At 47.8% G+C, this 13,137-nt stretch overlaps 1 protein-coding gene across 1 annotated transcript in view; it reads right to left on the bottom strand.

Moving 5' to 3' along the window:
• Positions 1–11,729, bottom strand: part of SORCS3 (sortilin related VPS10 domain containing receptor 3) — a 318,567-nt gene extending 306,838 nt beyond the window's left edge. Inside the window, exon 1 of the mRNA XM_052799671.1 lies at positions 10,859–11,729. Within this exon, the coding sequence (XP_052655631.1) occupies positions 10,859–11,461 (603 nt within the window). The 5' untranslated portion in view covers positions 11,462–11,729. The remainder of the gene's footprint in view (positions 1–10,858) is intronic.
• Positions 11,730–13,137: the final 1,408 nt, after the last annotated feature.

The following is a 13,137-nucleotide window of genomic DNA, read 5'->3' as shown; positions in this document are numbered from 1 at the left end:
CTGCATGGGGCTTTCTCCTGGTGTTGCTCCAATAGTTGCCAAAGTACACAAAGGATAAATATTCTCCCTCTTCTAAAATAACTGTTCTCTGAAGTAGCATGGTTATCATATTGGTTTGCAATCTCACCACCTCATAGGCAAGCCTTTTTTCAGGCTAGATTGCAAATGTGGTTTTCAGAGACCTGCCCAATACGGAGGTCTGCCTATCTGCCTCTCCCACCACACACTGTGAGCAAGGCTTCCCATGCACAAGGTCACCATGCTCCTTTACATGCAGGTTTACCAGTCCTGTGTCTTGCACCAGGCTTTTAATACCCAAACAGAAGCAAAACCCTGTCCCACTGCAAACACAGAGTTCATGCCATTTCAGATAGTAGGTCTGTCCAGAAGTGCAGGGCCACAGCCCCAGATACCCTTCTGCACCCCCCATCCACACTCCCACTATAGCATCAAGTGCTACCAACATTTTGCTGATTGGCAACAAAGGTAGAAGGACACTGCAGGCAGCAGAACAAGGACATTACCCTTCACATACTGCTCCAGCCCCCCACCTTGCAGAAGACTGACATGGGGATACCCAGCCCAAACCCCGTCCAAGAGGGCAGGAGCAAGATTTAATTGCCCTGGCTCACTCAGGAGTCCTTCACCTGCACCTGGTGTGGGGCAGAGAATTTTCCCCTTGGGTTGTGAAGTGTAATACAAAGGGAGAGAAAGCCACCTTAATGATTCCAAAAGGTAACAAGACCCTTGAATTTTGCACCCTACATTACCCCATGACAAGATTGCACAAACAGGCACACAGACCTACATGTGCCCTGCTATGACTATCATCCTAAATTATTCCAACCCATTCAAATAAGCCACATAATTCAGAGTCAGTTCCCAACTCCCTCAGCAGACAGATGTGACCCCTCTCCTATCTCTATTTCCAATGGAAGCCCAAATTCATGGCTCCCACAGTCTCGCTACGTCAATTCTCATCTAGCTCAAAAGGAGCTGTGATTTGAAGTAACTCAACCTGTGAAGCCATGTTGGTAAAGGGATTAGAACAGCAGACAAAGGTGCTCTTAAATCACTTTCAACCAGAACTTTGCAGTGCTTTGACTTGATCAATCTGTTAATGATTTTAGCTGAGCACGTTCCACTTTTCTATTATTGAGAGTCCTGTTCTTCCCCCTCTTTGCGCCTCTTCTCACCTATTTTTCCTTTCCTTTCTTTCATCAGATCTCTTCTAAAAAGAAAATACACCCAGCATCTGAGCTGTGGCAGATGAAGTAAAATAAGTCCTTTGTCATTAAGGAGCCATATCAATGAGGGACAGCAGTCAGAAAACTTGCCTTTCAACTTTAGTTCTGATCAGCAGCACAATCCAGAGCAAATCCCTCCTCTCTTATATGCTTCAGTTTCTCAAAAAAAAAACCCCAAACAAAAAACAACATCCCACAAAAAAAACTAAACTAATAAGACTAATGCTACTGACCTTCCTTTTAGTGACCTTTGAAATACACAGCTGAAATAGGCAGCATAAAAGCTTTATAAGTGCAGTAATGTCTGTCACCCTGTAAGCACAAAATTGACAGGGCTTGGTGGTGAAGGACAGGAAGCCTAGAACAGAGAAATGCCCACAAATATACAGTCATCCACCCCCTTAACTTTTGCAGAAAGAATTTTCCCTCCCTCCCCCCCCAGTCTTCTGACAGAGGCAAGTAAGGCAACCCTCTTTGCCTGCACCTGATTGTGTTGATCACAGCTGGGGGGGATTTTCCAATCAGGCACAAACTGCAGGGAAAGGCTAACAACCAATTAGAGCTCCCACTCATTCCTCCTTGCACCCATGAGGTCCTAAAGCACTTTTGGCAAGAGCTAAATAATCATGTTTTATTCATTCTCTTCCACCCAACAACTTTTGCAAATATCCATCCATTTTAAGCCTCAGCAACAGCCCTGCATGAGTTAACTCTTCCTTGTAGATAGGGAAGCCAAGGCATGGGGCAATGCACACCCCCATTAGGCACAATGGCAAGTCCAAAAATCATGAAAACAACCTGCATGCACAGTCTGCTCTCCTCTGGCACCCCAAGAATGGACATCTGAACTCAACCCATGCCTTTCTCTCTGCCTTGAAAGTCAGCAGGAGCTCTGTGCTCAAGCCTTCCACTCCACTAAACCCTCATGGGAGCCCTCTACCAAATCCCCACAAGGGGCTCAATGCATTTCTGGAGTGTATCAGCAGCATCACTGTCCGCTGAAAATGTACCAGCAGTACCCACATGTTACAGACTGACGTAGTGTCTGAAGCAGTGCCAAAGCAGTTGCTTTTAGGATCACAAGACCTTTAGCCCATCATGGACCTCAGTCATTTGCTGTGGCTCAGTCCTAGTTTTTCCAAGTCCCAAACATCCATTTTAGTCCCAAGGACACCAGTAAGTGCAACCACTTTTCCCAGGAAGAAATGTTATTTTGTCCCAGCATGCAGTGGCTGGGATGAATTCCAGTCCCTTCTGTACCCCCACACTCACAAGAAAGAAAAGGAGAGAGGAACAGAAACGTTAAGACTTGTGCAACATCCTCAAGTTGGTCCAAATATTGTGGAGTCCCAAGAGGCAGGGACCTGTCAGGACAAGGATATCCTCTGCAGATCAGGCACCAGGGAGAGAGGCAATGAAGCAGCACCAGCTGTAACTGGTGTCGGAGGGGGAGAAGATCAGCAGCAAAGTAGGTCTATCAACAGCTATCCTCGGGGGCTAGTCCCGGAGACAAAACGGGGCATGGCAGTTGAGGACATGGAAAGTATGCACTGCTTCAGTCAGCAACTGCCACGATTCACACTGCTGCTTCCCGGCACTGTAAAGGTTAACATCACGCCTTCTCCCAATCCAGCAGCACTGCCGGCAGTTGCTGGGGGGATGCTGGTGGTTTTACAAGCACATAACTCAGGCTGGAGGGGACCGGAGCAGATGAGAGACCCCGGCATTGGGACTCCCATCGTCAGGAAAAAGCTTGGCAGCAATTAGAGACGACACAAAAGGGAGATAGTATCAGCTGCAAGGGGCGGGGGGTGGGGGGGTGTGTGAAATGCTTTACCACGGCCGAGTGCATGCTAAGACTATTTTCCTCTCACGCAGAGGGAACCCCAGACAGCAGGAGTTTCACAGAGTCGATGACTCCAAGCGGGTTTTCATATCAATATTTCAGCAGCGTCTGTCTTTCCAGCGTGCATTTCCCGGGCCCCAGCTCCCCTCCCCGTCCGTTGCAGTGTTTTCCTTCCTTTAGCAAATGCCCACGCTCCCTCTAGCGCCCAGCTCTGCTTTTCACGCACCAGCAACCCGGCACCCTTTCCTACAGCCTGCACCCCAGGGTGTCCAAATGACGCTGGAGCTAATTAAAAGTGATGCTATTTTGGGCTCAGAGGCCCTGTAGTGCTCTGCAGATCTGCCTGGCTAGCGTTTGTGTCACATATTGGAATATGATGGGGAGAAAACATCATGACAGCCTCAGTGTCAGGGACCCTCCTTGAACAAGAGGGCTTTGCCACTCATTTCAGTGGGAGAGCAATCAGGTCTCCTTCAGGACTGAGAGGGAGGAAAAAAAAGTGAGGTTTAATTATTCAGCATCAATCTTCTCTGATTTTTATTGTATGCTGGGACTCTGCTGGCCACGATGGCTGGGAATTGACCCTAAAATTTCCATAGCAGATTATTTATCAAATACGTTTAACACCCACACAGCCACGCTCTTCAAACATGCAGCAAACTTTATTCAGTTCCCTCAGTCTCACAATGCTCCACAGAGGCAGGAAAAGAAATACTGCCATGCCTTTCTTTTGGCATGGAGGAAATGTTAACAACAATGCTGCAGTTTTCACTGGACATTAAGGGGAAGTTAGAATTTGGGAATTTGTTTGCCTTGGATTCCTGCAGGGTGTTTAAGCAAACCAAGAATCTTGCATGCAAAGGTGTGGCTTCAGCAAAGCAGTATTTTCCAACTAAGGGTTTTTTCAGCTTAAAATCCCACTTGGGCTCTGCCAAGTACATCACCAGATCAGTCTCCAGCGTGGCTTACAGTGTAGGTCAAACCTTCACCTCCCAGAGCCAAGCAAGAGAGAGGGAAGGGTTGTGCACAAGAAAGAAGCTCATACACCCACAGCCCTGTGGCTGTAATTCAGAGAATGTAAAGGGCCCACAGGTCTCCTTGCTGTACTGCCCCATGTTTCCTTGCCTCTGTACTCATTTTTCATTCTTACCTTGCACTTTTCACTGCTGTAGGATACTGCAGGTTGAATTCTCAACTACAGTAAACTGGCCTAGATCAATCCTACATCAATTTACACTAGGATCCAACCAAATACTTTGCTGCTTTGGGGACTTTCTGCATTTACAGTTTTCAATGCTTTGCAAGGAACATGCCATTTAATTTACTGTCCTGATTAGAGGCAGGTTGGACTCCACACCTTCAAACGGATTCTCACTGGAAGATAAACTTGACCAGATCCCAGCCAAACCCAAGCCTTAACTCCGTAACTGACAGGTTCCTTGCAATTGTCCTGCAACTGATCACAACCATGAGCTCTGGCTTGGCCTTCAATCCTGAAACGAATCTGGATTTGTAAGAGAGTACTGACTCAGGTAAGCATGTACTGCTCTCCTCCATTCTATCTACAGACATCCAGGGAGCTTAAGAAGCATGACACTATGGTATGACTTAAGTAAATTCTTGACTGTTTGCAAGACTGGCTTCTAGTATCCTTTAGTACAACCAACTTTAAAGATCTTTGCTCCTTAACCTGTGCTTTGCCCATTAGATGACACTGCTTTCGTATTCTTTCTAAAATCTCTACTATGAATCCAGCTATAAATTTGGAAACTCTCAGAAAGTTTCATCTTCCCACAGCCTTGCATTTAAAAAAATATTTGTCTCATCTCACCTCCCTTTTGGGAAAAATTTCTCCTGCCTAACATCAATCATCTGCTCAAACCTGTTTTCAAAATACTTTGTCACCTAATTGGATGAATGTTTTCCATAAAAAAATTAATTAAAGAATCACATAGCTGCTTCTGTTTGCATTTAAATCACTGTGACAGCTTAGCCACAAATCCTAGGCCTCATCCCTGAGCATGAAAAAGTCTGAGTACTGAGGCCTGAAGGGAAACTGCTGACAGACACCTAGAACAGGAGCAGTTCTGTTACTGAGCTCCGAGCTACAAGAACATTGACATCTTGCTGTGTTAGGCAAGGTAATGGCCCAGGGAATCTGCCAGCTTCACAGGATCCACAAGCAACATCAAGGCTCATCCACTGGACATCGACCTGACTTTGCAATGAAACCACTCTGGAGAGAAATAACCCAAAAAATATTTTCCAGACACCTTCTTCCTGCTCTACTGACTCAACACAACCATAAAAGCAATTGTCATGCAAGAGTTTAATTTTTATTTCCCCATCTTCTATTTGAATATTAATTAAAAATGGATTGGCAAAGTCCTGGAGAAGGACTTCAGTGACAAACTTCATTACTAAAGGTAGTGGAGAAGTGGTAATGTGTCAAGACTTTGTGACACAGCCAGCCCACCTTCAATGGCAACGAGACCACAACCTAGCCAAAAGCCATTTGAGAAAGAAACAGTCTAGAATAGCAATTAAAATATCTACCAAATGCAGTGCAATGAATATGATTGCTCTGTCACCATCTTGCACTCTAGGAGTAAACATTTTAGACTGAAATCCAACTGGACTGTTGGAGCAGTTACCCATGGCTGACAACTAAATGCAGCATTGCCTGCGTAAAGATTCATTTTCTCCCCTTCCACCCTTCCAAGCATAGCAGTCTCTTTGGAATTGCAAATATTGCCCATCTCGTTCTGCCCATCACACACTGCATTGCTAGGCATCTTAATGAAAAACTACCTGGCACACAGCAAGCCCATCAGCCTCCCTAGTTTGTAATTCGCCATGGGAGTGAGTAATGTCTCAGCATCAAACCACCAGTACATTAGCAGATCACACCAGAACACTGCCAACAGCATTCAGAAGAATCATTCCCGGAAGAGACAGGCTTCACTGCGAGAACTTGTACAACCTGCTTTTCACTGCCAGCCCTCGGAACTTGCACAGGGTAAAGGAATAGGATCAGTGGTAGCAGAGGGAAAAGAACCGCACAAGCCCATTCAGAGCAGGGTTGTTACCATTACATCATGTCTATGTGAGTCTTGAAAATCTCCAAAGACAGAGGTTCCCAAAACTTTCTGGTGCCTTGCTGCACTGCTTTCTTTGAGAAGAAACTCTTCCTAATGTCCAGGCTGACATATGTTGTGGCTGTTGCCACATGTTAATTCCTCTTCAACCAATAAGATAAGCTGCATCTTCTTTCTAACTCTACTTCAGGTGGCAGTAGGCTACTGTAGTACTATTAGCCTCCTCTTTACCAGAGTCTTGTCCCAAAGACATCTCATATTCCCAGACTTGGAGTGAATCTCACAACCATGTTAATTCTAGAGATGACAGCCACAGGCTGACTAGACCTCTGGACAAAACAGTGTAGCATGGCTGACAAGTCAAAACAAGGCCCCAGCCCAGTCTTTTACCAGCTCTCATCCTGCCTTCCCCAACTTTCAGAGCCTAGATCATACTCTAAGCATCAATGCAGTTGTGTGGTCTGCACAAGTAGCAGCTACACCACTTGGGCACACTATACTTCTCCAGGTTTATCTTCTGCACTGCTGCACTGCACTGAGATAAAAATATGCACTGCTGACATTTTTCCCATAGTATGAAAAATCCAAACCCTAGGATCATACAGGAACTTGGCCTGGCTGAAGCAACCTGCAATATTGCACATGCCTTAGACAAATGCCCTCTCCTGCTTTTACTGTGGCATTATAGCACATTTCTTCATCTTTATGTCCGAAGTTTGCCTCTGGTTACTCGAAAGGCCTGTAGAGATGTGATAGCTAAAGCACACTCTGATCATAAGCTGAGGCCTCTCCATAGATAATGAATTGAAAATGTCTTCTAGAGGTTAAAAGAAAGCTAAAAATGTGAATATTTTCTTTTTATATTGAAAAAAACCACCCACAACACCACGGAATTTGTAGTACTTCCATCGTGGAAAAAGCAGGGGCAGAATTAAGTACTTCCTATAAACAGCTACATTCATCAGAGTGACAACTCTGAAACCTAATGACAACAGTCCCCGTTTACCATTCCACTGGTGATCATATCAGGAGAACAATCTGAGTAAGTGTGTTTTATCCACTGTAGCTTGTTGAAATCTCTTGAAAAAACTATTGTCAAGAAACAAGATAGCAAGATTTAAGGCTGTAACAGCATTAAAGGTGCTGCTACTTATTTTTGGAGGTCCTTATCCTAGAAATCAGGAAGCGAAAGGAAGGAAGAAAGATAATCTGACGAATCAGATCATCTTCACAGGAAGGTTGGAGAGAGCATCTGGTGAGTTGAACGAGGACAAATTTCATGCAATAACATAACCACTAGAGAGACAGAAAACAAGTATAGAGGATACAACTGCTCACGGAATGGCACATCTGCACACAGTGTGTGTTCAGAGAGGAATGGCTTTGAAAAAAGAATGGCTTGCAGATCTTCTGGGAATAATAGTAGTTTTCACTAAAAATTCTTCTTCCTTCAGAAAAGCCTTAGCCAGAAAACATTTTATCTGATCTCTACCAGGTCCCTGAAGAGCTTCAGTGACCTCAATAAATGCTTCTATTAGGGCAGACTGATACTTGAAGCCCAAGTCTCCTTTTTCTAGTATCAGACACACTGAATTAAGCCAAGTCCCCTTCGCAATAACACAGAGAACACAAACCTCATTTCTACACAGAATAGTATTTTTGCATTTTCCTAACAATTTCCACTTGAAGATCTTCAGCTATTGTACAAAGCAGAAATGAATTCTGCTCCACACCACCACTTTGTGGTAGCTAAGTAGTAGTATCCTCATTTAACATGGAAGAGGAGATCCAGAGAGGTTAATTGTCTTTCCTAAGGTCACAGAAAACGCTTCTGGGCAGGACAAATCAGAGAACCCAAATTCCCCGATCTCACCAGCCTTTTGCCTCTATCCTAATCCTGACCTCACTATCTGCAAATGGAGAAAACAAAAGTTTGTTGCCTGGAAGGGATTATTTTTTAATAAGTTAAATTGAGATTTGAGGGACATGGGAGAAAAGGGGGATAGGAGACAGAGGGGAAGTTGCTCCTAAAATAATTAAAAAAAAACACAGGAGGTTTTTAACATTCTAGGTAACAGGACATGCAGCAGCTGCAAAGATCTCCCTTTTGTGGAGTGTCTGTAGATCTGTATGTCCCAGTAAAAACCTGATTTTTTTATTACCATGCTTTCCTCTTCTTTGCAAATCCATCCAGTTGTTAGGAAACCCCCACCACTAATGTCTGATTTGAAACACCGCTTCATTGCATGAAATTTGATTGATTGTGGTTTTAATACCAAAAAATGCCAAATCTACTGCTTTGGTAGCCTGAAAACAATAGCATACAGACATGTCCTACCTGCTCTCCTAGGTCATCTGGCATAATCATGACACATGAGTTAATACCTTTTGTCCATTTTCAGTACACTTCCCTGCTGCTTTACGTCTACTGTGACCTAAGAAAATATATGCTTTGATGCGAGAAAGCGGGAACCAATGTGGCTGACAAAAGAAGCCACACTGTTTCCCTGAGTGACCTTGGGCAATTTGCTTGATGTTCCTGTGCCACAGCCACCCCAACAGTAGAATCAGGCAAAAATGAACCGCAGCAGAAAAACAGGCATTGGATTCAGCCTTCTCTGCTAACAAATGAAAGGACCGAGGTTCAAGCATTTAACTTTCCCTCTACACTGTTTAAAAAAAAACAACAATTAATCACTGAATGCAGTGTGTTTTCTCCAAGAGACAGGAAAGAAAAAGTCTCCAGATGCTAAACCTCATATTAGAAAAATCACAAAAAGATAATGCTAGTATTTATTAACATGCTTGCTTTTTCTTCCTACAAACGCTATACTGGCAATAAACACCAGTCTTTTGCTTTTGCTTGTGCTTTTGAGTTTGAAGCTTTCAAAGCATGGTATCTTGAGGTGTAAAATCTTAATGGAAAGTTGTGAACAATCGAGATGTTTCCCTTTATTACCCTTCTCGGTCACCTGGAGTTAAAGAATAAAGGAAACTAGTTATTTAATGGCATATTTCTGTAAAAGAAACAAAGGAAGGAGGGGGAATTTTGTGGAAATCACTTTCTGACCTGCACTTAAGAAAAAAAAAACCTTTCTTTCCCCTGCAAATGCCTACAGAATCAGTTTTCTCTGCTACTTTAACCAGAAATACTCAAAACTATTGGAAATCCATGCTGGGAAGGGATGGGGGGGATTTTAGCTTCTTTTACTCAACACCCCTTGATTTAGGACCGAAATTAAACAAAAGAGAGGGCATATAGGTTGTTTTCTTCATGACATGCCATGTTATATTAAAAATAAATAATCCTAGAGACAAACATAGTGCTGAAATATACCATGCAGCTGTTTTCTCTTGAATGTTTGCTTTCATCTTTAATGAGAGTGGAATTCATGTCTGGCAAACACAACTGCCTTTAAAAAATTGGTTAAATCAAAGTAACATCTACATTGCTGTCAGAATTATTGCCTAAGTAATAACAAATAGAGAAAAAAACTTCCAGTCAAAAAAATAAAGAGGTGATTGAATTGCACATTATGAAGCTATAGTTGATGCATAGGTAGATAGATAGACAATTTGCTTTTTAATGACTAGTAAGTTTCATGAAGAATGTACCTGAAAATCCAGCCAATCTGTTTTATGCTGTTAATTGCTTTATGCCCATTTCCAGTAGTGGCAAAACAATAAAAGAGGCATTTTCAAGGCAGTGACAAGCTATAATAATCAGAATAATGGGAATATTGTCACCAGACATAAAGGTTTCCTGGAGTCCTTTAAATTACACCTGTTCTCAGACTTTACATCAGAGTGGAAATAGTATTTCTGATACCAAGTTAAAAGAAAATTGAAGTTCTGTTCACAGCCATCTGCTGGGCATTGCAAAGCAGAGTGTGAGGGAGGGCCCTGCACTATCACGGCACGACGGCATGTGGGCTTTTGGGACACCCCCCCACATGCACACACAGTCCCACAGACTTTCAGGGACACCTCAGTGACTCGTTATTATTGACTTCGAGGAGAAGGCATGCGATGCCATCGATTTTTTATAAACTTTTCACTGTCCTTGTGCTACCTGCCTCCTTTCAGAGCCCCTTAACGTGCTGTGGGGCTTTCCACCCCTTAACGAATCAATGGGATCTCTCTCGTCGCCAGCATGCAGAGCGGGGAACAGGAGGGCTTTTCCACCACCCCTGTACATCGTTCATCCCCTGGCACAGAGGCAGCGAAGCGTGCCGAGCTGTATATTACAAATGAAGAGACAGAGAGCAAGGGAACCCGGCTGTGCGGGCACATGGGACAGACTGGAGCGGGGAGCCGGGGGTCTTCCCTGCGCAAGGCAGAAGGCTCCGGCCAGCCCGGCCCCTTTGGCGGCGCTCCGCTCCGACCGCGCTGCCCCGGAGATCACAGCTCTGCCTTCGGGGGCGGGGGGAGAAAAGCGTTCCCATTCTCCTTCACCCTTCCCCAGGAAAACTTTTCTCTTTTTCGGCGGCCATCGCTTCGTGTCCCCCCTCCCCCTGGCCATAAGAGCGAGGTGCCCGCCAAGCGCCCCTCTCCTCCCCGCACCCCCGGCCGCAGCGGCAAGCGCGGCACCATCCCGCCCGGCGGCTGGGCGCGCGGCTCCCCCCCCCCCAAGCCCAGCCGGGTCGGGGCGACGGGGCGATACTCACGCTGCTGTTGTGCCCGGACCAGTGCACCATGGCTTGGTTGTGCGCCGCATCCCCGGTGAGCGCGAAGGTGGTGCTGCCCAGCCGCAGCTCCTCTGCCCCTCGCAGCCGCGCCGCTCTCCCCTCCTCCGGCGGCCCGCGGGGCTGAGCCCGGGCGCCGCGCTGCCCCTCGGCCGCGGGCACCCCCCGGCTGCCGCCCGCCGGCAGCGCCCGGCGCCCCTCGCTGCTCCGCCGGGTCCGCGGCGCCGCCGGGCCCCGGCCCCCGGGCGCGCCGCCGCCCGCCCCCGCCGAGCGGAGCGCCGCTCCCCGCGGCCCCGCGCGGCCCCCCGGCTCCCCGCCCGGCAGCGGCTCGGCGGCGGCCGCCGCCCCGGCCGAGCCCCGCGCTCGGCCGCCCGGCCGGCTCCGTAATCCTCGCGGCGGCGGCGGCGGCGGCTGTCGCTGCTCCTGCCTAAGGCGAGACGAGGAGGACGGCCAGGAGGGCGATGGAGACGAGCAGGATCTGCAAGTTATTTCGGCGCCGGTGCAACACCAAGAGAGAAGTAAGAGCCATGTCCAGGCGAGAAAAACGGTGTGGCAGGTCGGAAAGCAGTTAGTCCCCTTCTCCATGCCTTTGCGGAGCGAGTCGGGGGGCTTGGAGAGGGAGGGGGGACGAGGCGCTGCGTTTAGGGCTTTTTTTTTTTTAAGGAGAAAGGGGCCAGATTCTAATTATAATAATTATTATTTGCAAAAGGCTCCTCTTTCTCTCGCTCTCCTTCTTTCTCTTCCCCCTTTCTCAGCCTCTGAGACGATGACCAGGAAAAAAAAAAAAAAAGAAAAAAAAAAGGAAAGAAGGAAAAAAGAAAAAAAAAACTCTCTCCCCGGTAGTTGGATTCTGTTCCCTACTGTTGGTGGATTTTTTTTTTTTTTTTGAAAAGTGCTTTTCAGTGAAACTGTTCACGTTCAAGGATTTGATCAAGTGAGAGGGTAACACCACACGGGGGGAGGAGCCCCGAGCCTTGCCAAGCCGCCGCCGCCGCTGAAATACACCACCGAGTCACCAGCCGCGCTGCGCCGCGCCGCGCCGCCGGGGGCCGGGAGCGGGGCCGGGGGCGGGAGCGGGACACCGCGCCGCACCGAATCAGCTGGAGCATCACCCAGCCTTTTCTCCTGATTTGGTATGTGTGCTCCTGCCTCAAACAAAGCAGCCGTCATTCGCTGTTTCTCCTGATGTATATTTACATATACTCGTATTTACAGCAGTATATATGTATATATGCACATATACACCCTGTATATATGCATGCGTGTGTATGCAGAAAGGCTGGATGTGGGAAAGGGGCATAAGACAACGCAGCTGGGATGAGTGGCTCCTGGGTGACTCCCCGTGTGTAAGAGCGTACCCACGGCCTCGGCCATCCAGCAGCACCGCTCTAGAGCCGGCTCCGGGCATGTGGATGTGCCCGTCCCGAGCGGAGCCTCCCGGCCGTGGGAACCCGCGCGTGTGCGTGGGAATCCCAGCAACCTTGCCACCGTCCAGGAAGGGAGACTAGCAGGATTTATTTGGGGGGCGAATAACCAAGAAAGGGCAGTATCTGCAGGCAGCTCACTGCAGCAGTATCTCGGGACCGTGTCGGGAGGAAGGAGCGAGGGAGATGTATTTCTTTAGGTCACGGCAGTGCAGCGCTCCCGCTCCCATCGCAGGGATGCAACACTTCCCCCGGCCAGGACACCTGCTTTCTGCTGGCAAAGCCCAAGGAGCCTTTGCAGCTTCAGCCCCCGGACAAGGTGCGAGTCATCGCACGGTGCGAAGGGGGGAGGGCAGGCTGCCGCCTCCCACGGCTGCGGGGCGTCCCCCATCCTTCCGGGGGTCACCCCTGTCATAGCCATCCGTGCCTGTGCCACGTCCCTCCGGAGCGATTCATTGCAGCAACACGTCGGCACTTTCTCTTCAGAGTAAACCCACGGTCGACCTTCCCCCGTTCTCCTCCTCCCTTTGAAAAGTGTCAATAATTAGCGTTTTGTTAATCGTCCCACCCTCCCACTTACCACATTAGCCATTCTTTGCCGTCTAAGGACGGATCCACCAACTACACGGCTCTCCCCGCGGTCTCTCCCCCTCCACCGCCAGTCCCAGAGCGGGGACGGCTCAACAGTTTCTCCCGCCTAACGTGGGTCTTCCAGCCCGGCAGGATGCTGAGGGTGAGAGGGACACAGAAAGGATCGGTGATGACTATGCCCGCGCTGGGGGAGCGGTGGGGTTTCCTTGCTAGCCGATGCCCCGCGCTTAGCCACCTCCTGCTGCA

This window comes from Harpia harpyja, chromosome 10 (genome assembly GCF_026419915.1).
Source record: "Harpia harpyja isolate bHarHar1 chromosome 10, bHarHar1 primary haplotype, whole genome shotgun sequence".
Classification (NCBI taxonomy): Eukaryota; Metazoa; Chordata; class Aves; order Accipitriformes; family Accipitridae; genus Harpia; species Harpia harpyja.
The sequence above is the reverse complement of the archived record's forward strand: the minus strand, read 5'-3'. Positions and strand labels throughout refer to the sequence as shown.